The 15,048-nt window shown below is 37.7% G+C and overlaps 1 protein-coding gene across 6 annotated transcripts in view; it reads right to left on the reverse strand.

Moving 5' to 3' along the window:
* Window positions 1–1,330: 1,330 nt before the first annotated feature.
* AGO3 (argonaute RISC catalytic component 3) overlaps window positions 1,331–15,048 on the reverse strand; it is a 120,234-nt gene continuing 106,516 nt past the window's right edge. For all 6 annotated transcript variants that reach the window (XM_049094514.1, XM_025419940.3, XM_025419941.3 and 3 more), the window contains one exon: window positions 1,331–14,422. In XM_049094514.1, the coding sequence (XP_048950471.1) occupies window positions 14,314–14,422 (109 nt within the window). In that variant the 3' untranslated portion in view covers window positions 1,331–14,313. The remainder of the gene's footprint in view (window positions 14,423–15,048) is intronic.

A 15,048-nucleotide genomic window follows, 5' to 3' on the forward strand; every position in this document is an offset into this window, starting at 1 on the left:
TCTTTAATGATAAAAACATCTTAGCAAATATTGTAAAAATGATCACATCCTTTCCTGGCATTGACCGATAAATTTTTCTTTTAAGATTTTATTTATTCATGAGAGATGGGGTCGGGCGGGGGGCGGCAGACACAGGCAGAGGGAGAAGCAGGCTCCATGCAGGGAGCCCGATGGGGACTCGATCCCAGGACCCCAGGATCACGCCCTGGGCCGAAGGCAGGCACCAAACCACTGAGTCCCCCAGGGATCCCTTGACCGATAAATCTTAATTTTCTAAAAGCCTCTGCAAGGTACGCAGGTCTCAGCAGCCAAGAGGAATCTGTCAAATGATCGGGCAACACGGAAACCACGAGAACTGAGAGCTTGAGAGGCGTGGGCCGCGGAACCCTCCTTTGGGTGGCTCCTGGCTCCTGCACTTAGACGTGGGGCCCTGAGGACCCTTTTCTATGAAGAAAGCTTCAAGCCGCTGAGCCCCAGTGGAACTGGTTTATTCTATCCGCTTGGAGCCTTTGTAACCATCAGAGCAGTGGGCTGTGGGCCTGCACCTGCTTCTTCCCACCCTTGCCTGTGTTGCGGGACAGCCTCTGATTTTTCAGAGCACGGTCTCGGAGTCCTCGTACCAGTTTCCCCCATTGACCTGTATGCACTTGGGTATAATTATTGATTTTTTGCAATTTTTCAATACCAGCGTAGTTACTGGGCAGAGGCTGACATTAGGGTGGATTCTCTTCAATCCATCGTCAAACTGATCAACTGACACCTTAGAGTTAAAAACCCACCACCCACCAGCATCTGATGGTCAGCCAACTAGTTCTTCTTGGTGTTGGTGACAAGATCACAAGGTGTACTGTTGGGGTCGTACAGAGTCTGGGGACGTGTCGCCAGAAGGCTGGGTGGGGAATACACGTTAGGAGGAAAGGATTTTCTGGAAGACAAATAGGCTCAGTGGAAATTATGAAGGGACAAGCTTTTCTTCTTCTTTTCAAAGCTCCGTGCTCACCATGGGGGTCAAACTCATGACCCCCAGCTCAGGAGCTGCCTGACTGCGTCCGGCATCCGAGCAGTGAGCTGTCCCCAGGGGAGGAGCACATCCTCAAAGGGACGCTCTCATTTCCTGTCCCAACGGCCCTACTAGTGTCTCCTTTTAATGGAGGAAACTGAGGCTTAGAAGCACCAAGGAACTTGCCTGGGGGGCTGGGGTGGTGGTGGGGTCACTCAGTCAGGGTTCGGGGCAGGACTGTGTGACCGTGCAGGTGTTGATCGCGGCCACCGCACAGGTTGCCTCCCTGTACCTGAGCCAGAGGAGCTGAAAGGATGACCAGACACACAGTTTGGAGCAAAGCTTTTCTTTTTATTGCAATTATTAGTGAAATTTACACTTCAAACTGAAGCTAAGCAACACTAAAACCATGATCATCATTATTTTTTTTAAATTAAGGATTAAAAACAAATACAACACAGAACCCTTCCAATGTGCGGAACGGCAGAAAGAGAGGAGTGGTTCTGTCACGGGGCATTTTAGTGACAGTTTGGCTCAAGAAGAATTATGACAATTTCTTTAACAGAAAATATTGTAAGTGACCGAACTGCTTAAAAAGCATCTTCTTCAAGCTTCTCAATCTCAACCGCAAATATTTTGTAGTCATATTTTTTTTTGGGGGGGGGAAGGTAACTGTTAACTGAAAGTAGAAAATTTGCTACCAAACTTTAATTACCGAAAAAAGCACTTTTGTTTAAAAACTTTATTTGCCTTCTGCTCATCATGATTACATATAGTATTCAAGGAATTAAAATGACAACCAAACCCGAAGCCTGGCCCCCAAGTACACAGTGATAGGATCCGGCGTTTGGTGTTTCTGATTACACACCGATTACATAAATCGTAGTCCGCTCCCACCTCCACTTCCCTCTTAATGAAATGTGGCCGTCACGTTGTGTATTGTTCAGCGTCTTCTCTGGTCTTAGAGCATATTACAGATTTAGACCCCATTGTTTGAACTGGTGTTAACTGTGTAACCAAACATTAACAAAGAAAGGCTTATAAACATTTTTGAAATTCCACAGTCTTTGTATTAGGACAGTAAGTTGTTATTTATGAAAAGCCAACAAAAAAATCTAAGGCCAGACCAGGTGTAAGACAGGATGGGGAAGATGAGGAAGGTGGTTTGAGAGAGTCCATCATTTTCCCATGCTGGACCTTGGTTTCAGCAGAAATATTTGGCAAGAATAGTTAGTGTGGAAAAGGAGGATGGAGAGAGAGGTTACTCTGATTTTGTGTAATAATTCAGTTTCAAAACATACTGATATCAACCCCCAAAAATAGTTCACGTCATCTGCAATACAAATAGGCACACACGGTCAAGATGGTTAAAAAGTAAAATTTAAAAGGCTATTTGTCCCTCTGCAGGACATTTGCAGGTGGTCCCACCCTCCCCACATGTCCTATATTTATTTACATTTTACTTTTTCAGAAAAGCCCCCTTTAAGAAGAGTGCTATTTCCTTCTCCATTACTTAGGGTTTAAAAAAAGCAGCAATTATCTGAAGTGGGAGCAGTTAGCAACGCTTTAAGGGTGTGCATTTGTGTGCGATATAAATGTTCTCTAGAGTGAGTTGTCAAGATTACACTGGGATGGTTATATTACAATTTTAGTCCCCCAAACACGAAAGAAACACATTTTTTTTCTATATAAATTTATGTAATACACAGTGTTATAAACATAGTTTATACACACACGCCCCCACACACCCCCACCGCTTCCCACGGCCTACGGACGCATCTGTATACTAGGCCGCAAGAACGATCTTCACTCACAAGATGCAGTAATACTTTTATGGGTGTCCCCGTAACTGAGGAGACACGAAAGCGACGCGTTACGGCACAAATTGCTTCATTGCCAGTATTCCTGATGTACCTGTGTCCTCAGCTGTGTCACTCAGCGAGGCGGACTTTGCGTTCATTTTCTAAGCCCGGATCCCCCCCAACTTTTCCCTTTCGGTACCTGTAATTCTCATTATCCTATAAAACTGAGCCGGTACCCCCGATGCTAGTGAAGAGCTGGGAAAGCCCGAGCGCCACAACAAGGCGAGGTCAACACCTACCGGTTAGGGTAAGAGTTGAAGCGTCCACACCCTGTGCACCTGAAATGCATTTTTTTTCCTTAACAAACGAAAAAGCAAACAAAACCCCCCAAGCTTGTCTGTTGCAAAAAAGGAATTGCTTACGCAACCTGCGGTCATGTGCCCTTTATTACTTCCTAGAATCAGGAGCCCCTTCCCTCCCGAAACCGGGTCGGCCTGTCTCAGCCTAAGTGTTCTGGGCAGGGGGAGGATGCCGAGGGGGCCAGACGCCGCGGCAGAGGCTCGAGAAGGAATTACGATGAAGGAGACCTTTCTCCTGAGGCTGAACTCCTACGGACACGGTGGTTGGAGAGGAAGGCTCGACCAGCGAGTGAGACGCTCCCCCTCCCTCTTACAGACCAGGCCCCCCGCAGGTGCCCAGGCCCGACAGGCCCCGCCCTAAGGCCCAGGCAGAGTGACCTTCTGATCATCTGATGGTTTTACCACATTAATCTAACTCAAGATACAATTGTAGCTGCCATAGCACCACGACAAGGAGCTTGGTTTTAGAAGGGACACTTCTGCCCAGGACTATTAGAGGAAAACTCAGCCCGGGCATGTGGCGGGGAGAAGCAGACAGGGTCCGCGTGCAAGGGCACAGGTGCCAGGACTGATAGGATGAGCCACGGCCGTGAACGACATCGGCGTGGAGGCCAAGCGGAGGCGAGCCCCTCGCCGCTGGGTGCCCCTGGCTCCGGAGAACCCGAGCACGAGCACAAGCGTCCCCCGATCCTTACAACTTGGTGAGGTAGATGAGGGCGGGTATGATCACGACCCTCGTACGGGGGAACGAGGCCGGAGAGACCCAGGGGCTCGCCCTACACTCCAGCCCCCTTTCTGCTCTCAAAGGCAACACGTCTCTCAACAGTCTTTTCCTAGTGGCGACCCTCTAGAGAGTTCCTGCATTCCAAAATAGCTTCTACTTTCTCCCTTACAGCCCAGGCTTGACTACGAATTGGGTTGAGTTAAAACTTTTTTATATATATATGGAACTGTGCGCGCACCAGGAGGCCTATGGGAGAGATGCATCCATGTAACTGAACTCTGAACAAATCAACATGTAAATTAGGAGTAGTCTTAAGTGTTCATTGAATATAATTTTGATATGTTTAAGAAGCCGTGTCAGAATAAAAATCACAAGCATTTTAAAGTTTAGTCTGTCTGATTCATGAAAACCAGAAGCTACATTACTTTGCCTTAAGAATATGGGAATCTCTGTTAGAGAAGGTTGAAGTATTTCTTTCAATAGTTTCATCACTTTAGCATATTTTTGATATATATCCTGTTCACTTTATCACTCTTTAGCAAAAAAAAAAAAAATTATGGCTACAGATCATATCAGCAGCATTAACACTTTCGATCTTAATCCTCACTGTACGAAGTTAAGAGTTTCTCTCCATCTGTAGACCAAAGTTACATTCTAAAGATACTGATTACATTGTCTTTTTTTGCTTTATTTCTCCCCCTTATTTTTGAGAGAGAAGGAGAATGAATATGGGTCAGGGTGGGGAGAGAACCGCACAATTCATCAATGGCATAAAACATTGATTATATCACAAAACAGAATGGATGACGCTCAAGCAGAACAAGGAATGGTATGTTCAAAGGAAAGACTGTGGAACCCAAATATGAAAAAAGTGCTCAGTCTCTCAACCAACCTATAACTTGTGGTGTGTGATCCTCCTTCCCCAAATATATAAGACTGTTTTTTACTCATAGTGGAATTCTGTACAAATGACTTTTAAATGCTTTCCCTTTTCCTTTTTTAAAGAGGAGAAAGGGGTTACACCCTAGGCTAAGAATGAGAAAGCCCCTGGAAAACATCTTAAGAATCTTCTTTCAGGGACAGAGTTTCTCGTAATGCTTACTTATTCCTGGTGTGAGTCAGAAAAAGCGCATGCACATTTGCAGGGCTGTCTCCAATAATCTGGGATCACTCCCCTTCTTTAAACAGAGCTATGTGCCCTTCATTACCTTTGGAGATCTGAGTGTGTTGCTACCAAACCCAAAGCTTCCTCTTGTTAAGCAACCTGGGCGCGAGTTGCATCCACTAACCTGGCTGAACCATGTGAAGTAAGATTCCCCTTCATTACAACGAATCTGTGTTTCCCCCAAATCTTTCACCAAAAACATTTTCTTTGCAGGAAAGGCTACCTTGTCTGGAAAGGCCTGTTGGGCGTTTTCTATGCAAAGAGAAAAGCCATGTCGGTAGCGATGCCAAGGCTCTATTTAAGGATAAAGACTCCACTTAATTTCTTGGTTATAAATTCAGAAGCAACTTTCAAGACTTCTCTGACTTAACGAGAAGAGATGCAGCTTTAGGTCTGGGACAACAGCAGCAGATCAATTTAGGTTACAAGGAACTCTTCTCAGGTCTCTTCTGTAGGTTCATAGAGAGCAAATCCCTCTTTTACAGTGTGGTTGTGAGAACTAGGGAAATATGACATCCTTAGAAACCTACAGCTGTGTCAGGAGAGAAGCCTTTCCCACGTCCCCTCGCTACACACAGCTCACAATGCCACCAGTTCATTTCTTTACAAAGACCTCCTGTTTCCACAGGTTCTTAGAATAAAGATAGTCACATCTGCAAGATTTAGTAGAAAAAGTTTTTCCTTGTTTGGTTCTAAAAATATTATTAAAGACCCAAATTAAGGAATCTTGTTTGTCCTTCCAATTAAAGCATGGAATAAATAAGGATGGAAAGTTTTAGGCATTGAATACCAGAGTAATTGCCTTCTCTAATCTCTGGCCACAGCCTGTTAAACTTCAAACATAAAATTATAGATGTGAACACAGTTAATTTTTGGAAATAATAAAACCCAAACTAGCAAAGTTCCAATGACCAACACATCCATCTGTTTTCTACTCATATAGGACTGTTCACGACAGTTCTTTTTTAGGATGAGCCATTACTTACTGCACAAGTTATTTCTTTCTTAGGAGGTGGACTATAAACAAGAACAAGCCACCAAGTACTTCACTGTGGTAATTCAGAACTGATGCCAAGTACTCCTTGATTTATGGAGCCAACAGTTAAAAGAGAAAAATAAGCTCTATGTGTCAGGTTCCTATGAATTTTCAGAAGGAAAAAAAAAAGAAATAAAGGTCTATTTCTACTCGAGCTTGCCTTAAAAATGTTGGCCTGCAAGAATTACATGCCTGTCAACCTAGAACAATGTTGAAACATAATGAATAAAACTATTAATGTTATAAGCACAATAAATATCCTCAAGAGGTGGCATATACTTGCAATAAAAATATACCTTGACTGCTTGAAACATACTTAGTAGCAACAAATTCCTATAACCAGAGTACCAGTCTTCAATTAATACTTAATGTGGGGGTGAAGGGAATAGCTGAGAATAGTACATAAAACAAACAAACAAACAAACAAACAAAACAAAACCAAAACTACTGTAACTGGCAAAATTGCAGAAAATACATGACTAGTGTCTATATGACATCACATACTGATTCACTTTAAGTTAAAAAATCTTACATAATATAAAAATAACATTTTCCCAATTATAATTACTTGAAACTTTCTTATTTACCCCCTCAGCAGAAAGAATATAGTACAGCAAAATGTCATACACTGAGCCGTGATAATTTAGAATTTAAAGCTCAAGAGGATGGGATAAAATGCATCTTTTAATTTCTTACAGAAAAGTGGCTTACCAAGCAAATCCACAATGTAAAAATACTATGGAAATATTTTACTTGCTTAAGAGAATTCACTCTTTTCACATGCCTTTGTAAAAAGTTAGTGTGCACTGTAATACAAATAATCTTATCTATTCACTAGCAAACTGGAGTGACCACAATTGCTTGAAATTAATATTTTACAATCAATATTTTTCACTGCCTTCTAATTGCATCCATAAGTTATTACTTAGATTTTTTAATTCACTGAAATACGGTATTACTCAGTCTATCTGCTCTTCTACCCGGATGCCTGTTTCTTCACTGATGCTCAGGGTTGAATCAACTTTGAAAGTATGCTAGGGAAACAATCAAGGTCGCAAATCTTTCATTTACTGTAATTATGGGAGCGTGGAGGAAATCTCATTTCAAAGTCAATTATCAATGACTTCGGGATCATTTCTTATGTTTCCCAGGTCTATAAAAACATCATAATCCTAATGCTGAATGATGTGACCATTTGTAGTTTCAATGTAGTTCAAATTAAAAAAATAAATTTAACAATCATTTATTTGACAAGCTGCCCCCAAACTGCAGATTAGGTAAAATAAATCCAATTGGTTAGTGTTAGTTTGCTACTTAAGGGAAAGAAAGCTGATTTACAGAAAAGCCCCACCTCCCCTCCACATTTAGAAATCTGTCTAAAGACTGTCTTTAATGCCCACTATATAAACATTAAATATTCTAAGTTAGAAAATAGTGTTAACGGTTTATTGGTAAAAATCCAAACTCTAGACTTTATGGAATTAGTAGTTTGGTTGGTATATTAACATTCCATATTAATCTTTGCTAATATTACAAAGAAAGAGAAAAAGCTAGAAATATCTATAAAAATAAAATACCTTAAAACCAACATCTAAGCAAAATATAAAAGTTGCACACAAATTGCCAATAAATATAAACATCACAATAGAAAAATTAATATTAAAAAAATAAACTCATAATTGCTATTAAGACATTATAAAAAATGAAAAAGTTTAATGTGCACGTATATTTGCAAACACACACAGTACACTCCAAACAATTGATATAATTTTACTATCATTATTACATAATGCAGCATACAAGGTTACTGAGGTGTGGTGTTTTTTGTTTTTAGTCTATTCTTTTCTGGAGAAATGCTCACCAAATTCACAAGCAAGAACTAGTTAGGTGATCATTTACTGCTGTTTACTAGTACTAGTAAACAGTCCAGGGGAAACCTGTTTTCTGGTAGATTAAGTCCGAATGGTTCTGCTATTACCCTTTATATTGCTTATTTCCTCCAAAGCCCAATTTTGCACATTGCATTCTTAATTAAGTGACCATACCCTTTTAGATGTACTGTCATCATTTTTCATAGTTTCCCCCCATGGTAAAAAAAAAAAAAAAGAGAGAGAGAGAGAGAATCACTTAAAATATTTCTTGGTGCCTAAAAAAGAGAATTTCCCTAAACATACAGATATAATCACTTTTTTTTTATCTTAAACTAATTTCCATGGTGACTTGGCTCTCCTTTTATATATAAGCAGTCTTCTTTAATAAATATTAATTAGGAAAATGATGCCAACAGATATTTACAGAGGGGTCAATCTATGCTGGAAAAAAAAAAAAGGTAGCCAATGATATGTAATTCCCTGGCAAGTTACCTTTGCCTTCGGGCACTTGCAACTATACCCTATACTCTTGTTCAGAAGTTGAGCAGATTTGCTGTCTTATGTGCCTTATAGATTACCTTAAACACAGCTGAGAACTGAAAGGGTTAATTTTGTTAAAAATTTATTTTTCAAACTTACAAAATACATTTGGTGAGCATTTACCTAGATACTTTACTGAATAAAACCTTTATACTTGGTTCCCTTGGACCAGATTCAGGACAACGGATAACATTATTTATATGAAACTGTCACACTCTTGGAGTTCTAAAATAATTTATCTTTTAAATTTTTAGTCTCGTGCTATTTGAAAAATAAAAATCTACAGCACCATCTTCTGAAAAGGCACTTTCTAAGAACCGCCTTGTTTTAAAAAATGATTTAAAAATTTAATTCAGCGTCTACCCTGAAGAACATCTTTGCTTTACTGAGACCCTAACATAGATAGATTAGGTTTTGGTTACTTCGGACATTGATTTCAAGAAGGAAGGGAGACCAATGGCTGGAGAGAATGATTAACAAGATCTTAATTTTGTCACACTCTTTGTTACCTGATACGTCAACAGGGTTTCTTATTGGTAAATCTCAACCTTCCATATTAAATTTATTATCTATCTTTAATTCAAATTAAAATCTTTAGCTTCCATACTTTAAGAGGATTAAATTCTTGAGGTTTAATGAACAATGTAAAAATCTAGAGTACTATCTTTGCTGGGTAAAGAAAAATAAAATTTAAAAAAGCAGTAGATATTATTAGCACAAGCCTTGACCATTACTCGTTAAAAAAAATTATTTTGATCGACATGGAAAATTATAAACTGAAGTGTACCATTTTTAAAAGTAGGAAAAAGTAAAAAAATATTTTTTTCCTTTGAGATATCTATATAGAGAGAGTGGGAGTGAGAGGGGGCGAGAGAGATTAATTTTTTTCCTCCTGAGAGTCAGCTTAGGTTTCACTAATCATGGTATTATTTCTAACACTGTCACTGATCAGGAATGTTTTTAGTACAAGCATAATTTTTTTTTTGAAGATTTTTTGGAGAAAACTCATTTCCACATTTCTGTTCTGATTTTACACATCTATTCTTGGCTTTTTTTTTTTTTTTTTAACTTTGAATCCTATAGAATCATGAAAGTGCTTTATATGATCAAATGGGAGGGATATAAGAAAATAAAGACAGACTGTAGAGTCAGGGAGGCCTCACTTGATATTATAATATAATAATATCCCAACTATTATTATTGAAGCTTTAAGACATCCATGAATTCTCAAAAAGAATGTATAAAGGATTAAAACTTTTTATGGATTAAAAAAACAAAATAAAGACGCCAAGCCAATGATGTCTTTTTTCAGCTTCACTGATAACTCAAAAAAGATAATTTAAGTAGCAAGTTACTGATGGAGCAACCTGTCTTTTAAAAATACTCAGGAAAACATCTAACAGATGATCTAACCAAATATTTAACTCAGGTTTAATAATACTGAATAAAAACTATACGGAGTTATCAGTTAAGCTTTCTGACATAATATTTCTATCCAGTTTGAAATACCAGGACTGTTACAAATTCTTCTAGCTGAATCCAAGTGGCTAGCTTGATGGATGTCATAAAAATCACCACCCTCGGCAAATTCATGTTAGCCTCTGAAAACACCAACTTTCTTTCAACAATGGTCTCTAATTCCGGGACTATAATCCAATTACTTCAGATCTATTACCGGCACTCTTGAGTGTTGACCTCTTTCTTAAACAGAGATCCTCTGCCAGCCATTTCTACTGAATGGCAACTCAGATTTAATTTCCTCTAAGTCTGTCATACTAAAATCCATTACATAATATACAAGTAAACATTAGGCAGTGGTGGGTCATCAGAGAACCTAGTTTGGAAAACTAGTATTGGTCTTTAGAAGGCTAGGAGTCCCTATGCTAGAAGGTAGAGATGAATCTTTTATCAAATGCCTTCCAAAACACCCGGTACATTCCTACTAGAATCCCTTCTAGACTCTTTTAGGAAGAGAAATAAATTAATAGATTACAAACAGGTAGATTTCCATAGAGGAACTTTTTTTTTTTTTTCTGAGTAACTTGTTAAAAGCTAAAATATTAAAAAATAAAGGGCATCTGTACTTCTGTGAAAATATGCCAAAAACCAGTACTGAGGAGGTTGAGGTACCCTTTTGCAAAACCCCTAAAGTAAAAACCCACACATCTAAAACAAAGAGTATCCTAATACTATATTGAAACTAAAATGGCAGCACCCTTTGTTACCTTATTTCATGTTCTTAATCTTATTTAGGAAAAAAAAAAGGGGGGGGGGGTGGTATCTAATACTAGCCTCCAATCCTGCTCATCTCCCTATTGTTTAGTGCAGTAACTGTCAGACTCTACATAATTAAATAAATATAGCAGCTACAGTATTATGAATGTATGGTCCTCAATGCCAGTAACTGGATACTGTAATAACATATATCAGCACTCTACCCAGACACATTTGCCATCCAGAATATACATTAAACTCCCAACTCTTCTTCACATGAAAATCAATTATACCAGTGGCTGGGACTGACATTTTAAAGTTACTCTTATGCATCATAGAAAACAGCAGACCAAAACTTAGCATTCATTATATAGTTTAGTGAGCAAAGGCAGGAACAGAAAGGTCATTGTTGAGTTTCATGACCTTTAAATCCAAAACAATCTTTAAAAAATTTTTTTTAATAAAAAAAGATCAAGAATTCTATACCAGAAGTGCAATAATTAAAACAAATCTCAAAAAGTATTTGCCACTTAGTCTTTTATCTTAAAATTCTAAGCACAAGGTTTCTTTTAATTAAGTTTGATATACCAATTTGTTAGTAAGCAAAATATACTATACATATTCTTTCAAGTTAACCAATCTTAAACTAGCAATGTGAAACTGTAAGAAAGAAACCCTAAAAAAGAACTTACTTTAAAGGTAAAGCTTTATATTTAAAAAAATGGTTTTTCCTCAGTAAAAGTCCTAAATAGATTTAAATTACGGGTTTCATTCTAGCACATGGAAAGCTAAGTAACTGAAAATTAGGTGAAGCAGTAAATAGGAAAAAGGTATCTACAGTTCTTCCCTGGGCCCTACAGTTTTCCACATAAGTCTGTGTAACTTCTATTGGTAAAGGAAGGTATATTACTCATACTGAGAGAACATACAGCAATCAAGTTTTTACCATCTAGGATATACGGTTTTCATGTTCCTGACTATATTTAGTGAAATTTCTATGTAAAAAAAAAAATACATGCTTTATAGGAAATTTTTGTAGGAGAAGGGGAGGGTTGGGAGAAAAAAATGTATATACTATACAAATATTACTTCATGTAAAGAGCTTTGAAACAGTGTTGTAAATTGCATTTCAGACACTTCAATAATAAACATACAAAATACAGTACTTTCTTAGTTTTCTGGCAGAGGAACGAAAGATTTCATACCTGTTGGAGGACATGGGCTCAGATTTTAGGCTCAAAATACAGTAAATTGGCAAATAAGAGCGAATTATAGGTAAGAGAGAAACTAAAGAACTAATCCATTTGTTATCATGTGCAGATGGAATTCTGAAAGGTTTAACAATGCCCACTGGAAACAATCTGTAGTATCTATACTCTGAACCAGTGCAAAAAAAAAAAAATTAAAATGCAATTTTCATGAGTCACAAAGTGCAAAGCTCCCCTGATTCCATGTTACTGATGAACTCGATTTTGACAGCTCTATAATACTTTTTAATATCTTAAAGTGAATGAAACCAATAAAACAGAAGTTTTATAAAACTTTTTCCACATTTCAGTGATTTAACTTATTTAAAATGATCAAAGTCCTAACTTCCTTTGCCATCATAACCCTAATTTTAAAAGGAAAGTTACACTGCTGATAAATTGGCAAAAAAATGTTTTTAAAGTATCATTTTACATTTTCTTGATTAATTTTAGTAAATGAAAATGGGCACCTAACCAGTATGATTGTTCAATAAACACGATCTATTTTCAAAGAATTAAATGTCTTCTAAATCTTAAGCTATTTTTGTAAGTAGGCTCCATGCCCAACATGCGGCTTGGACTCACAAATCAAAGATCAAGAGTCACATGCTCTAGTGACTGAGTCAGCCAGGTGCCCCTATTCACCATCATTTCCTAAATCAAAGCTCATCTCTGTCTCTAATATTCAATGTCAGACTCACGTAGGAAATTCAACTTCCTTCATTTTCATTTTGATTTTTAAAAGACATGCTTTAAACTTGAAAAATTACAAAAAACTTTCCTTCTGAAATTAAGGCTGTATTACTTTGCCCTTTTAAAATTATGGAGGTGCCTGTTTCTCCCACTATCTGTGGTAAAGATATCAAACAGACACAGCTTTCCTTTAAAACTGCTTATTGCACTAAAAGACAGCAAAAACAAGTTGTCAGTTCTTAAAATAAACATGATTACATTTCTATAAAAGATGTTGCCAATACAGTTCTCTAATTATTAAAGCACTATTCTAATAAATATAAAAGAAAAGGAAGCTGTACTTCAAAACACATACATATATGTTTATATATACACACATATATATAAAAATATATATATATGAAAATCACATTAAGGTATGAGAGGCAGCAAGTAAACTAGCAAAAAAAAATTAAAATTAAAAAAATCCTCAATAACCCCTTCTCTCTCTCCACCCAATTTCAGAGGCCTCAACCCTAAAGACTTCCAATCATTTAAAATATTTGCCCTTTATAAAAGCTATAAGGGATTTTCATGTATAACCCATAGAAACAGAAGGTTTTAGGATACACATCACTTATAGAGGGAAATTTTTGAGTTACAACTTCTGACAAGGTTTTATATTTATAGCAGCTTTAACAAACTAAAGAAAAAGAATAGTTTAAGGTTGCTACTGCTTATGTACACATTGCACAAATGGCAAATGTAAGTTCGGAGCAGGAGGGGGCAGACAGTACTCTCACAGAAACAGTATATATATATATATATATATATGTATATATATACACAGTTATATATATATATATAATAATTTTGTTTCTTAAGAAAGCAGTATCAAGAGTTGAGGACTTAGAATTGTGTATGAGACAAGAGACAGGAGTAGGATGTGCAAAATAAAAATAAAAATCTAGTTTTGCCATGCTTTATATCCAAATGAACTAAATACATGAACATCTGAATGTCACTGGTAGCATCAAGAAAAAAAATGTAGATGATGAGGTTGCGAGGGAGGTAGAGAGAAAAATCAAAGTGGTGGTGGGAAGATGATAAAAGGGAAAGTTCCCCAATGGAATGAACTATAAAATACACGCACAGACATATATATCTATTAGCAATGTAGATCCAGATATATATGCATATGAAGTATACATGTATATATTTAAAATATACACAGATACTTTTTACAAGAATACACGAATGCACATTAATTTTTTTGCACACATAATCGTGAACAATCACTGATTATTCATGTAGGTGTGTTTTTTTTTTTTTAAACTGTCATTTACTTTTTCTTTACTTTTTTTGCAAAGATAGTTGTGCTGCCAAGCAACTTGAGGTAAAGGCATTAAAAGGGTTAGACTACAAGAAAGTGAAAACAAAACAATGGCGATACTTCCTAAGGAGACCGCACAAAAAAGCAGTTGGCTGGTTTCATATTGCATAATGGTGCTGTGTTCCTTGATGAAGTAAACAATCTTCCTTGTATCAACATAAAAATCAGACCCTGGTCCCCACACAGTGTTGGTTGCTGTATGGCTGGAGGCATCCCCACTCAACTGGAAACATATGCTGTATGTCGATGCATCTTTCAGTTCTTCCTCTCACAGAATATTCTTGGACTTTTTAAGCAAAGTACATTGTGCGTAAGGTATCTTGGTGAATCTGTACAGCCTTGGCGAGAGCTTGTGGATCTCGCCCGTTGCTCTGTCCTGAAACATGACTTCCTTCAGCACTGTAAGAGAAGTGGCAATGAACACAAAAACAAACCCTATTCTGATGTAGTAATTTTGAAAAATAATACTTGTAGAAAATTTCAAAAATATTAAAAAAAAAAAGACAGGTATAATGAATATCACCCAGGTTCAATAATTATTAACTCAAGGCCAATTCTGTTTTACTTCTCTCACCTAACCAGGATTGTTTGGAAGTAAATCCCAGGCATACTATCATTTTGCCTATTAGAAACAATCTCTCCTTTGAATTAATCTGGTAAAGCAACTGAATCACTATACCAGTCTAGTACTAATAAGCCTAAAGTGCACATTTTATTTTTATTTTTTTAAAAGCTTTTATTTGTCAGAGAGAGAGAGAGAGAGAGAGAGAGAGAGAGAGCGCGAGCACACGACAGAGAGCATGCACAGAAAAGCAGGGGGAGCGGCAGGCAGAGAGAGAAGCAGGCTCCTCGCTGGGCAGGAAGCCCTATGTGGGGGCTCGATCCCAGGCCCTAGGATCATGACCTAAGCTGAATGCAGATGCTTAACTGCCTGAGCCACCCAGGTGCCCCTAAAGCGCACATTTTAATGGGAACTCTTATCTTGGGCACTCAGTTCTGCCTACTGCTGTTTTTCACATGGATCG

This window comes from Canis lupus, chromosome 15 (genome assembly GCF_003254725.2).
Source record: "Canis lupus dingo isolate Sandy chromosome 15, ASM325472v2, whole genome shotgun sequence".
Lineage (NCBI taxonomy): Eukaryota > Metazoa > Chordata > Mammalia > Carnivora > Canidae > Canis > Canis lupus.